At 36.5% G+C, this 14,006-nt stretch overlaps 2 protein-coding genes across 2 annotated transcripts in view; one reads left to right on the forward strand and one right to left on the reverse strand.

Annotated features, from left to right (window-relative positions):
- Nucleotides 1-5,209, reverse strand: part of LOC107663302 (sterile alpha motif domain containing 8) — a 9,620-nt gene extending 4,411 nt beyond the window's left edge. Inside the window, exons 1-3 of the mRNA XM_016453485.1 lie at nucleotides 5,034-5,209; nucleotides 1,071-1,647; nucleotides 392-487 (exon numbers count right to left, since the gene is read on the reverse strand). Coding sequence (XP_016308971.1) covers nucleotides 392-487; nucleotides 1,071-1,647; nucleotides 5,034-5,127 — 767 coding nt within the window. The 5' untranslated portion in view covers nucleotides 5,128-5,209. The remainder of the gene's footprint in view (nucleotides 1-391; nucleotides 488-1,070; nucleotides 1,648-5,033) is intronic.
- A 6,015-nt stretch (nucleotides 5,210-11,224) lies between these two features.
- sh3pxd2ab (SH3 and PX domains 2Ab) overlaps nucleotides 11,225-14,006 on the forward strand; it is a 12,951-nt gene continuing 10,169 nt past the window's right edge. The window contains 1 exon segment of the mRNA XM_016453492.1: nucleotides 11,225-11,655. Within this exon segment, the coding sequence (XP_016308978.1) occupies nucleotides 11,439-11,655 (217 nt within the window). The 5' untranslated portion in view covers nucleotides 11,225-11,438.

A 14,006-nucleotide genomic window follows, 5' to 3' on the forward strand; every position in this document is an offset into this window, starting at 1 on the left:
TAACATTTCCATCACACGCTTGAGGTATTCGGCCAATCACAACGCACTGGATAGCTGGCCAATCACAGCACACCTCGCTTTTCAGAACGATGAGCTTTGTAAAAATCAACGCGTTTCAGAAAGGCGGGGCATAGAGGAGAAACAATAATGTACAGTATGTGGAAAATAATGTGTTTTTTTAACCTTAAACCGCATAAATATATTTCATTACACCAAATACACAAAATAATAATCATATGACCCCTTTAAGTACCATCAATTTCTGAAAAGAACTGGATTGTCTTTAAGAATATTATAATTACAAAATATTAACAAAGTCTTGAAACCATAGCAAACTTTTTTAAATGTCCCTTAGTGCTGGGTTGCATTTTGACTTTCTTTGTGTGTTTACCTGTGTTTGTGCATCAACAACACCAGCATTAATATGGAACCCAACACCACTGCACATGCTTCAGCCATGGTGAAGGCCCAGGGAATTCTGGGAACACTGACACATAAATAACAAGAGTCATAATTCTTGATTAACACTACAAAACCACAAGAAAAGATTACTGAGAAAAAAACACTTATTAAAATAAACTTCTCATTTGAACTGAATTGTGAACAAAAACAAGCAAAGTTGGGTGGTGCATTTAATATGCAGATATCTGTTGCATTTTCAAAATGTTCACTACAAGGAGTAAAACATTTACAAGGGGTAAATTAATATTTAATTATTATTATTATTTAAAAAAACGGTTGTATCAGTTCATAGTATATTACATATATTTATGTAAATAGTTTTTTATATATTCTCCTTTTACACATACAGTACAGCATACATTTACTAAAACATTTTAAAATTCACTTTCGTGCAGACGTGCACTGAGGAAAGGTTTAAATAAGCAGAATGAAATATATCTATTCAAATGTCTTAATAATAAAATAAAAAATAAAGTTGTGCATTGAAATCATTGTGATGGAAGAAAATGTTATTTTCAATACATCACCCAACTCTATATGAACTGGAGAAGTAATATAACACACCTGTCCTGAAATATTTCCACACCACCCATTCAGATATAACTCACCTGTCTAGAAATATGTCTGGAAGTGGCGGGTATGTCCTCATGTCAGGAACCCGCTCATGCACTAGTACCATGACGAATGATGTCACTCCGCACACCAGCATGGCGTAAAGTGCGCTGAGTGCCGTCTTCCAGTACTCCGGGTCCAACCGAACACAATACTGTTTACGCTTGCCATTTGAGTAACTATGTTCCCCACCAACTGTAGTGACCGCCCCATTACAGTGTTGACGGTCTCCTGACCCTCGCTCTGTGAAGCCATTAGAGATGACACGGTCTGTTCCTCCAGTGTGTATGAGAGACAACGCACTGACCTCTGACCCTGATTGCGTGAGGGATGTGTGTTTTCTCTGTATCCTCCGCACAGCCAGCATCAATCTCTTAATATCACCCAGCACCTTAAGCTCCAGTGGAGGAGACCGCAGGTCAGTCTCAGAAAGACAAAGCAGACTGGCACCATCCAAACGGTGCTTAGAGCACAGGAGATCCACATATTCACGAAACCCCTGATCTCTGAGCCAGCCAGCGACCTGCTTACTGCTCCAACCCTCCACACCAACGTACCTGGAGCCCGGCATACCTTCAGAAACAGACAAGATTACACATAAACACTGGTAAATGTAGAAACACACAGATGGATGTTAAAGGAATAGTTCACCCAAAAATGAAAAATTTGTCATCATTTACTCACCCTCATGTCATTCCAAACCTGTAGGAGTTTCTTTCTTATTTTGAACATAAAAGAAGATATTCTGAAGAAAGCTGGTAATCAAACAGTTGATGGTCCACATTGACTTCCACAGTATTTCCTTCCCTACTATGGACGTCAATGGGGACCAAAAACTGTTTGGTTCTTCAAAATATCTTCTGTGTTCAACATAAGAAAGAAACTTGTACAGAAAAAAAATCAGTTTTGGGTGAACTAACCCTTTAAGGAATTCAAATAATAAAATAAATTCTGACTGTGCACTAAGAATGGGTCATCTTGTAAGTTTTAGATTTATTTATTTATTTATTGGACTTTTAATACTTTAAAAGTGGATTAGTAACAATAGAGGGGTTTTAGTAAAATAAAATAAAAAATACTTAATTAAATAAAAATAAACTGGTCATGGTTCTTATTTTTGCATGGAAGTTAAAACCGTTCCCCTGCTTTCTTTTCCATTCTGTTGCAATCCATTGAGCTGTTTGTGATGTAAACACCAAAAACCAACTTAACTACACCGAGCATCCTTAAAGGGATAGGCCACCGAGAAATGTCGTCATTCACCTTTCCTTGAATCATTCCAAACCTGTATGACTTATTTTCTTTTGTGCAAGAAGATATTTTGAGAAATGTCTGTATTTTTGGTCCATACAATGGAAGACAATGGGCTTCAAAGTGGTTTGATTTCAGTGTTCTTCAAAATATCTTTTATGTTCTGAGGAAGAAAGAAAGTCTTACAGGTTTGAAACAACATGAGGGCGAGTAAATCATGACTTCATTTTTGGGTGGACTATATCTTTAGGAATCATTAATTGACTAGTCAGTCAAGCAAGCTGGTTTTGAAAATATGTAGTTTTGCATGTCCCTAATCCAATCAGCGACAATAAATCCAACAGAATAAGCTGACACTCACTTTATACACCCCTGGTCTCCTTGAATCACCCTCTACAGCTCACCATCTTCACCTTCTCAGTCACTGACTCCAAAGGTCTGTGCACAATCAGTAGTACTTGTATCGGAGTACATTCATGCAAACAACAGTTCTAAATTCTGCTGATTCTGGAGCCTGAATGCTAAAGTGCAGAGTTTCTAACAAACACACATGGGACGCTTTCTTATCAGTGGTTGTGTAACCTCAGTTCAAAGAATGTCTGAAATGTGCTGAGCTGAATTAGTCTAAATTAACAAACCTAATGACCGGTGCGTGCTGACTTGAATTACATTGTGAACTGTAGTCACTTCATTAACATGATCTCACTAAATATTAATTAGACAAGTAAAAAGAACTTAACATATTGATCTTGATCTCTAATTCAAGTTCAAATGTTTACAGTTACACCTGTTATCAGGGCAAAGGACTTGCAATTTGCACACAGACAGGATCTGATAGCACTGATGATTTGTAAAACATGCTGAATTACATTACACACACGGACCCTTATTATTGCTCTATGTTAGAGCTACTGGCACAACAGGGTACTAAAAATGAGCAAACATTTTTAGCCATGCTGCCAAATTAACATACATAACACTTTTATATTACACAGAAGGAAGAAAACCTATGGGTTTGAAACAAGTCTAAGTAGATGATGATTACACAATTTTCATTTTTGCGTGAATTATCACTTTAAATGTTCAGGATACAATGCATGACTGGTATGTGCTGTGTGTACATGTTTACTGTCTTCTATCAACATTACTGATCAGCTACAAATTTGAATGACAGACTGTCAAACATGTGAGAGTCCTGGAACCAGAATGACTGGAAAAAACATTCCTGACATTCGGTGGAAGCTTCTTAAATCAATAAACCTCAACTAAAACAGCCCCAGTCTATTTCAATTAACAATAAAGTGATCACAAGCATTGGGTGTGAACACCAATACTGTACACACATACAAGAATACTACCACTCCGTACCAAGAGCAATTATTGATTCAGGGACACTACAGAGCGGTTAAAACCAAGCATCTGTCCTCTTGCACAACACTGCATGAACAAACAGCCTGTTGTTACCAAATCCAAAGGCATTTGGATGAGTTTCATCTGATAAACTTGCACTGACACACAGCACCGATTTTGGTTTAGTAAAACAAAGTTCTTAGTGAAGTAAAGTAGTAAATTTCAAAATTAAAACTATGAAAAATGTATAAACAATATAACATACAATTTGGGCCACAAAGGTGTCCAATAAATGGCTAGCATTAAACATACACACACACACACACACACAGGGCTACAGTTCGAGTGATTTGGGCCAGATAGCAAAAGAAAGATTGCCAACAAGGTAGCCATTCAATAAAAGTACAGTATAAAATTTACTGTGTATGTGGAGAGTCCTCATTAAACACACACACACGCAAAAAAATAAAAAAACTGTCTGTGTATAATTTAATATATATTTAGTTCAAAAATCTTGTTGTTGCTAATTACGAACGCTAGAGAGTCCAAAAGACAAAGGCGATTGTGCAATACCACGAACCTCTGATATTGGCGTCATGAAAGTTACTTCTAAAAATGTAAAGTCTTCAAAATAAAAAAACAAAACAATTAAACCTGATTAAAATCGCGGTTGGTGTGTGGCCAGCCAGTGATTTGCAGTTTCTGAGCTGTGGTTCCAGTATCCAATGTACCAGAGGAGCACGAGTCTGTCTTTGAAAGTAATCACACATCCCGACTGTGATAGAACCTGTGAAAAGGCACGACCAAAGAAGAACCTAACAGTTCAAAATAACATCTAAATGGTTCTAAAATGGAAGCTTCGTCCAAAAATGAAGATAAAAGGAGATGTTAGGCAGAATTAGTCACCACTGTATGGATTTCATTGTATGGAAAATGTTAGGAAAGTGAATGGTGACTGAGTTCGTCAGTTCCTAATTCCTTTGCATTCCACGGGGGAAAGAAAACCATACAGGTTTGAAACAGCACAGAGGTGAGTAAATGATAACAGAATATTTATTTTGGGTGATTTATCTCTGTGGAAACAGAAAAGAATCACAAATAACCCTTATAGAGTAAAGCACTAACTGCTCGTTTTGTCTGTCCAAAGGAATTTGAATCCGTACACGCATTTATTTGCATAACTCCCGTATAGACTCAAATAAATACACAGACAATAAGCGCTCAAACAGCTTTACAAGAGTGAGAGAGAAAGAGAGAGAAAACACTGACTAATCTGACTTTGGTTCCCTGACAGCGTGGAAGAGTGTCTGTTTTGGGGGTGGGAATTGCTTGTCATATTAGCTATGCGCATGGCTTACCCTGTTTGTCCGTGTGGTTATTTAAATTATCCAGTTGTGTTAAAAATCCTCGCCAAAGAGCTCGAGATCCCAGCCTTGTGATCTCGAGCCACATCAGCCTTCGGTTTCTGAGTCACTGCCATGCTGCCAGTGACGCCCAAAAGCATGTAAACAGGAATCATCGTCATGCACGACACGCCCCTTGGGTGTGGCTACGGAACTCCAAATATGGAATTGTTTGAGGAAAGAACTTGTTCAAGTGGAGATTGGCTGTAACGATACCGACCGCGCCCTCATTACTGATGACCTTTCTTATCATTAATTTTCTTGTTTTACACGTTGTACCTGAATGTAATGTACTGGAAATTCGCTGAGTACGTATACTGCGTTTTAAAGACACCAAAATACTCAGAATAACAGTTTTGTTGTGTTTTCTATAGACTTTTGTAGGCAACTATGATGGTTTTAGCGCTTTAGTCATAAATAATATAGTTGCCCAGTGCGCATAATAAAAAGAAATTAATACAAAATGAATAGATTCACATATTTGTCCTATATTTCCACATCTGAATGAAAAAAAATATTAGATTCCCATATTTTTATCTGACAACCAGCAATCAAGCATGCAAGCAAACAAATATTTATTATTTAAAGGGATATAGTTGAACCCATGATTTACGCACCCTCAAGTCATAGGTGTATATGACTTTAGTTTTTTCAGACGAATATAATCTGAGTTATATTCTCAGCATATTCTCAGCCGTGTGGAGCACTTTTTATGATGGATGGATGCACTTCAATGCATCTATTTTGCTTCAAATTCTCGACCACCATTCACTGGCATTATAAAGCTTGAAAAAAAAAACAGGATTTAAAAAAATATATATAACTTCGATTGTATTTGTCTGAAAGAAGAAAGTCATGTACACCTACTGTACTATTTATTGAGGGTGAGTAAGTCACAGTAATTTTTATATTTGGGTGAACTATCTCTTTAAATATTTAAATATATATTAGATAATTTAATGTTTTACATTGAAACATTTTACTCCTTTTCCACTCCAGGTTAGATAAGTATTAACCAATTAGGCAGTCCATATTTGCTACTAAATATTTTGTTTTTATCTGTAGCACTTCATATTTCCAAACCGCACTCAACAGCCAGATGCAACGTAGCAGTATCAGTATCATGTATTTAGTTGTGGAGTTGAGGAGTGTGGAGCACTGTGCTGTGATCACCACAACAACCTAACACTGTTATGCCTGCTTTCTCTCGTTCACACAGTTACTCATTGGTCAGGAATCCTCTGGAACAGCAAGTGTGTGATTTGATTAAGTGGTGAGACTTCATATTGTGACCTCAATTTGGGAAGTTGTATATTACATTACATTTTTGAACCACTTTTGTTAATAAGAACTCAGTTCTGCTGTACTCAACCATAGTCTTTTGTCAATAAAGCAAATGATCTAGCAATCATATAACTCAGTAAATTTCTATACAGTTTTTTTTTTCAGACAGAAAAAGCTTTTTTTTTAACAGAAAAAGTAACAGAACAATCTTATTTTAAAACCGTGGACATATTGTTTTCTGTATTCTATTAAATTTTGTATATTCTGTTTATACACTTGAGTTTGAACGTAAAATATACCCAATGTACCATGTGAAGGAATGTTTCATATAGATTTTTCAAAGGTGTTTTATTTGTGTTTTGAATTACACATTGCAATGTGTTGTGTTTTAGGGTTCTGCCAGGATATTTGTTTTTCTACTGATTTTTTTCTTACAATGCCATACAGAGTTGGTCTTTGTACACTAGGTTGTGCTGTTGTACTTAGATTGCAGTTGAGTTAGATATTCAGTGGTAAAATTTGTCCAATTAATGGTGAACAGTATGAAACACTTCTGTGCATGCTGGTTTTAGGGCAATTCCAAAATAATCCTAATAATAATAATAATTAGCTGAGTCTCTTGTGCATTTGCAGAGATTGTTTGATTGTAGGTTACGCTGATTTCTATCTGTGTTAGTTTGGTGTTAGCTGGTTCATCTGTCTTGAACTTTACTGATTAATGTAAAGCCACTGTTCTAAAAATCTGACCAAACTTTTCAGGGTGAGCAGTCCTGCATATCTGGCAAGAAGTGCTTTCTCAGGAAAAGCTACTTCAACATTACATCATGAAGCACATCTTTTCAACAAAGAAGTAGAACAGCTGGAGTCAATTTGCACAGAAATATCCTTGTTAAGATCCCATGGACTGCTGATGTCAAGGGATGTGGGTAACAGCTGCAAGATAATGCAAAATAATATATACAATTACACTGTGAAAAAGCATTATTGGTGCGATTATTACAGTATACCACTGCCTTCATGTGTGTGTGTGCAACAGAATGAGGGATAGATCATTTAAACATTACACATGTTGGATTGGTGAATTTGATATTCTAAACACAGAGTGAGATATAATAATGTTATTATGTGCGTGTTTTCACTTTCTGCTCGGAGTGTCTGAAATGAGAACTCAGTTCTGCTGTCTTAGTTATGCAACTCTGCATTCCTCCACCATAGTCAAATGGAAACACTAATGTGTGTGTGGATATGATATGTAGGCCAGCACAAAGTCCTCCTCAGGGTTATTGGAAAGAAAGAGAACGAAAATGAGTTCTGTTGTTTTTACTGTACTCTACATAAACTGTCTGTATTTGTGCTGAAATATTTTAGGTTTTAAGTTACCCACAATTTCAAAACATGTTTTATATGTTTCGTTTAGAGCTGTCAACCAATTAAAAGTATAATCAAATTAATTACATGAAATGCAACTTAATAGAGTGCTTCAGCCTTTATATCAGAACCCGGAAGATTAATCTGCCATGGGTTCCCTCGAGATTTTCCTATGGGTTTCAGTTTATGATTAAAATAATGTATGTGGCAATTATGCACACCTGTACTGAAAACTTGAAATGTAAAGCAATTATTTATTTAAAAAAAATGTCTGTAATAACTACATAAGAATGTTTTCTCATGAATTGAAAAACCCCATTAAAAAAACCTATAGGCAAATCTTGAGGGAACCCAATCGCAAATAAGTTTTCAGGGGTTTAATGTCATGGCTGTGGCATTCTATTAATATTAAAATTAGCTGAAAAAGCCCCCAAAAGAAGATAATTAAAATACATTTTGTGAGCATGGAACATACATTACAAAAAGTGGCTTTAGAAATCAACATATTGTTTGTTTTGTTAATTGAACATATTCCTCCTGGCAGTATACAGAAATTCAGTTTGCATGGTTCAGTCATACATGAATTCCTTCTGAGTCTGAAATGTTAATTGTTGGTCTGTGTATGAGACAGACTGACATCATTGGCCATTGCATCATGTCTTGCTGTTATTTCAGAGACTGGCGTTATGAGCACTGCATTTTAGGTTGGAGTGTCAAACTAAAAGTAATTAAACCTCAAAAAGACATGCTGAGACTTCTTTTTAGAGATAGAGATTCTAGCAAGACATTTTTCAGCAATTCTGTTTTTATTCTAGGTCAGAAACACACATAAACACCGTGTGCAGCATAAAACTACTGAGAGCACACAAATGATCGCAACTTAATAACTCATTTAATTTTTCATGTCAACCCAAGCAGAGTTGTAACATATTTATGTACTTGATTAAGTGTAATTTAGTTCGCAGTACTGAACGTGCAGCTATAATGTAAGATTTACAATGTAAGAAAGTACATTGTGCCTGTTTGTTCATGAGCTCAGCTGAATTCCTGCAGAAAAACAAACTGCAGAAATAAGCAACAGCGACATGCAGTCCATGTAAAATATGATATCGGGATCAGAAAGAGAGTGAGAGAGTAATTGGGAGAAAGGAGAGTCAAAGAAAGAGAGAAAGGGATTCTGTGATTTTTCAGAAAAAGCAGTTCAGAGGGAGGCCGTTGACGTGGCAGAGAGGAAGTGGCTTCAGTGTGATGGGGGGAAAGAGGAGTGAGGAGGGGGAGCCATAGGAGGGAAGGAAAGAGAAAAAAAGAGCAAAACAGAGAGAAAGAGGGACTGTAAAAGGAATAAAACATCCCTTTATCAGTACACTGTAGAAATGAAAAGTTGATCAAACTCTGCATGTGTGCAACTTGAGGACTGGAAAATAGGGCTGAAATACTCAGGATACTTTTTAAAGAATAATCACTCCAAATAACAGCATCTGCAAAAATGCTTTAAAGGTGGGGTAAGCGATTTCTGACATTTGAAATCACCAAAACAAACACGCCCCTATTTTGATAGCTCCGCCCCACACATACGTACGCAATCCAGGCAACTATTAGTTCTGTGAAACAAAGCAAAACCAATGTTACACCGTGTCTACACCGGACGCGAGTGACGCGGCGCGACAAAATACTATAGAACTCATTATAATCAGTGATGCTGTCTACACCATAGATATATATACATATCTATGGTCTACACTGGATGCGGCGCGGCACGACACGATAAATCCCCGACAGAAAACTGCTGCTGCGTTCTATTCATGACGTATTGACACAAATTTCAAATGATTTTCAACGGTCGCTTTGTCGCGTCCAGTGTACTAGACAGACTTTAGCTGTTGCGGCGCAGACACGGTGTTACTAACCTATCGAGAAGAAACAAAGCAACCTCGGCGTCCGATCGCAGGCCTTCCGCTCCTTGAGTTCTCTCCAGCGCTGGAAAGCTGATCCGATATTTACACAGGTCCTACTTCTTGCCTTAAGCCTTCTTTTGTTCCGCAGACGTTTTCCTCTTTTGTTTTTTATCCGCCATCTCTATCTTTCTGTCACTCGGCTCGCTAATGTCCCATCATGTGCACTGAACGCTCTCTCCTCCACATCATGAGTAGACACGCCCCTTACTGCTGATTGGATACAAGTTTGTTTTTCTAGTCGGCCCGAATCAGTTTTCTAAAGCGTTTTTGAAAAATCGCTTACCCCACCTTTAAATGCAAATGTTTTAAAAGATGAGGACTTAATCTAGACCTATTTAAAAATGGTTTTGACTAGTTAAGCAATATTGCAAATAAGAGTTATGTTGGTTTGAATATCAACATGTGATGCGACCATAAAAATAAAATAAACAAATTCAGTGATAAAATTACGATTACCATATGTGTACATTAGAAGAATAATTGCACCAGAACAAGCATTAAAAAACATTGTTTTAAACATATAAAGATTGCATACAAAGACTATATTATTTGACTGAAAGAATTGCTTACTAACCTTTTTGTGCAGTTACAATATTGTTAAAAAGTTTGGGGTTGGTAAGGTTTTGTAATGTTTTTAAGAGTTCAAGGCTACATATATTTTAAACAAAAATAGAGTAAAAACAGTAATATTGTAATTTTTTTTTATTTTTTTTATTTTATATATATACCAAACTCAAACTTTTGAACAATAGTGTAATTTCGCACAAAAAGTTAGGAAGCGATTCTTTCTCTCATATAATATAGTCTTTGTGGCTATATACTTAAAACAATGTGTATTTAATGTTTGATCTGGTGAAATTATTCTTCTACAGTATTGTTCTTGTGATTTTATCACACAGTCTCAATCTGTCATGACGATGTACTGTAAAGTGCTGGTAGATGATGCTGGTAGTAACAAATGTTTTTTTTTTAATAGGCATAAATACCAGAAACATCATTATATATATATATATATTTATATATAAAACACTAAAACTAATGTTAAAAACTACCATTAATGTATAATCTTTTTTTCTCTCCGAAAATAGAGGATCAGTGTTTCAAATGTGACTGTGCTCTTTTTGTTTTGGAGAGCAGTAGGATGTGTTTCAGAGAATGTGAACAAAGTTGGGGAGAATGCGAGTATGTGCTGAGTGTGAGTATACTCTATTTTCATAGGCCATATGTTTCTGTTTAAACTGTTTTAAAGGGGCGGAGCATCATTTGATTGGCATCTGTTTCCCCTTTCTCTATTGCCCGCCCCTTGAGCCCTTAGCTCTTGGTTTATTTTCCTCATCTCATCTTTCACTCCTTTCGTCAGCTACCCCTTTTCCTTTCCTCTCTGTCTTTCTTTTCCCCCTTGCTCCATTTTTTTATTCAGTCAGGCCTGTGTCCTGCTGCAGAAGGGATCTGAGACTCTTAGAGGAGATGCCAGAGTCCATATGAGTCTTGTCGTTGGTTGGACCCCTGGGCCCAGGGCCGGTAGGATGTGCTTCAGGTTGAACTGTGCTTGCTCAAAAACTTTTACCTTGGAACTTTAAGGCGGGATAAGACTGGATAAAAGTAGGATTTGTTGTACCTGAGCCTTTTTGCTTGTTGAGACATTAACTCTACAGATCTGAGCCTCTTTGGGCCAGTGTTCTTGTTGATTCTTGGGTGAGCTGTTGATCTGGTAGCACGTGCTGATTGGCTGGGGCTGTGTTGGTGTTGGTGAATGGCGCGACGCAGTTCAGGTGGACGCGGGCGTGGAGGCAGCTGGCTCACGGCCTGTTTTTTTCCATCATCCTCAGGGAGAGAACGTGGAGAAGCCCTGGGTGCAGAGGAGTGTATGCGTGTGTATGTGGTGACGGCAGACTACCAGCATCAGGAAAATACAGAAATCAGCCTGAAAGCAGGAGAGAGAGTCGAGGTGATCGAAAAGAGTGAGAGTGGTGAGTGGCACACATCCATACACACACAACATAGTCTTGTTTGTACAGTGGGGTTCAAAAGTCAGAAATCACTGGTGAAAAAGCCTGTACTTAGCATTTTTATAATGGAATACAACATTTGTATATACAACTTACATTATAAGTTTTTTTTATTTAAATTGAAAAATGAACATGAATTTCAGAAAGTTCTCCAGCATGCTTTAAGATGATCCAAAGAGCATCTTGTCCTTCTGTCTTTCAGCAAGAACATCAGACTGTCTGAACGAAGAGTCACATGATCAATGTCACAAATGTACCTATTTGATTATCTTCAAAGTTTTTTTTTTCTTATTTTAAATTATAATATTTATAAATTAACATTTTCAAAATCCTAACTCTTAAATTAGATTTTGGATACCAGATTTTCAATGGTCTCACATTTTTGAATATCCACCCAAACTAACATAGACAAACAAAAAAAAATCAGAACGTCATTTTTTTATTAAAGTTTTAATAAAAGCTTCTTCATACCTCATAAATGAAAGATAAATAACTCAAAATCCTTTGATTCGAAAACTCTTAAGATTTAACTATGGAGTAAACCTCAAGTCTGTCAGCTGTTCACAGAAAAAAAACTTAAACCAGTCTTAGGTTTAAGCTACTCTAATAGTTTAAGCTTGTGTTTAGCTTGTAACTTGGTTTAGCTGGTCTCTAGTTGGACCAGTTGAAAAGTTCCCCCAAATCCCTCTGAGACCATCAAAACACACCAGTCTAACCATGTTGGCCACACTTGGAGACCAGAAAACCAGCCTGGCTTTTTAAACAGTGTTTGTTTTTTTTAGAGTGATAATCTCTGTTTACAACAAATTCTTTGAAAATATATTCTTAAAAGTGCACATAAAATTTTCTCTAAAACACTCAAACTGTGACAATGATGCAATGCAACTTAAACTACTTATGCTGTCATCATGATTTTTGTTGTGCATTACTTGATGATTTGTTGTCTTTCATGGCAGCTGTGCTTATTTTTCTGATGTTACAGTTGTTATTATTTTTATGACCACTTTGGATGCTAAATGAGTGAATAATGATATATAGCTACCACAAATTAAATATTTAATTCCATACGTGCAAAAAAAAAAAAAGAAAAAGCGGCTCATCATAGATCATCTTCACAGCAAACCCCCCCCCCCAAAGTAGCAATATCGGAATATGTCGAAAATTTGTTATTGAATGAGTCATGAGTTATTATAAATCTTTTTAAGTAGACATTGTTTGGTTTACATATCTTACCAGAATTTAAAGCAGCATTTGGATTTCATTTGGATAAATGGAAAGTTTCCAGCCTACACTGTGTGTTTAAAACAAATATTATGTCTGGAGAGAATTCAGAATGACTTATTTATTTATTTATTTATTTTACTGAAATACTGCTTTGAAATTTCCAAATAAAATTTGAACATCAAAGACTGAGAATTAAATAATCAGTTCTGAGGAAAGCAATGATATTGAGTCATTTTTAGCAGTAGAAGAGTTTGTGTGTGTCTGGAAAAAGCCCACTACAGCCAGAGACTCGTATTTGAGTGAAGGTCTTTAGACCATCTTAATGGATCCTCCAGAATCTTTCCTCAGCAGAAAAAGTGTGTATTCATATGCGTATGTGTACTTATTTGTGTGTCTCTGTGTGAGTGTGTGTTGCTGAACTCTTTATGTTAAAGTCATTATGAGCTTAATATTCCAAGACAACCTTCCTAACTCTCTCTCTTCCATGAGCTCTTCTTTTTTCTCTTCCTCATCAGTGAGTATTTAATATCTGTTATCATGTCTCATTTTAGCTTGGAATGGTCTGATTCTCTCCTTTAACACACAAAAAAATGAAGACGATTGTAGTATATGCTAACAAAAAGACTGCAGATATCTGATGTTCTGTACTTGCTTGAGTCAATCTGTCCATTTATTTTCTTTAAGGTATTTATTTACAGAGCAGGGGCGGACTTACCCATTAGGCAAAGGTAGGCGACCGCCTTGGGCCCCCAAAATCCAAGGGCCCCCTAAAATGCTTTTCATATAGGAGATGTGCATTAAGCACTGACATGCGAACGGTTGAGGTTTACGGTGTTTATTACCACGACAACCGTCCGAGTTGAACGTGCTTTTTGTGTATCCTGCTTGAAGGAGATGAAAATATAATGCATCTGAAGCTGTAATTAAATATTGAGAAAAAGTGTGTATTATATGTTTATAATTGTTTTAAATGCCGCTTACTCATCTATGAGAAGGAACCAAGTAGAGGTCACAGTTACTTTTTTGGTTGATATAATCCTTAGGTGTGTAAATGTATAATTGCCTTTTCATAATTTTTTCAGATTTAT

This window comes from Sinocyclocheilus anshuiensis, unplaced genomic scaffold (assembly GCF_001515605.1).
Source record: "Sinocyclocheilus anshuiensis isolate Anshui unplaced genomic scaffold, SAMN03320099.WGS_v1.1 scaffold1719, whole genome shotgun sequence".
NCBI lineage: Eukaryota > Metazoa > Chordata > Actinopteri > Cypriniformes > Cyprinidae > Sinocyclocheilus > Sinocyclocheilus anshuiensis.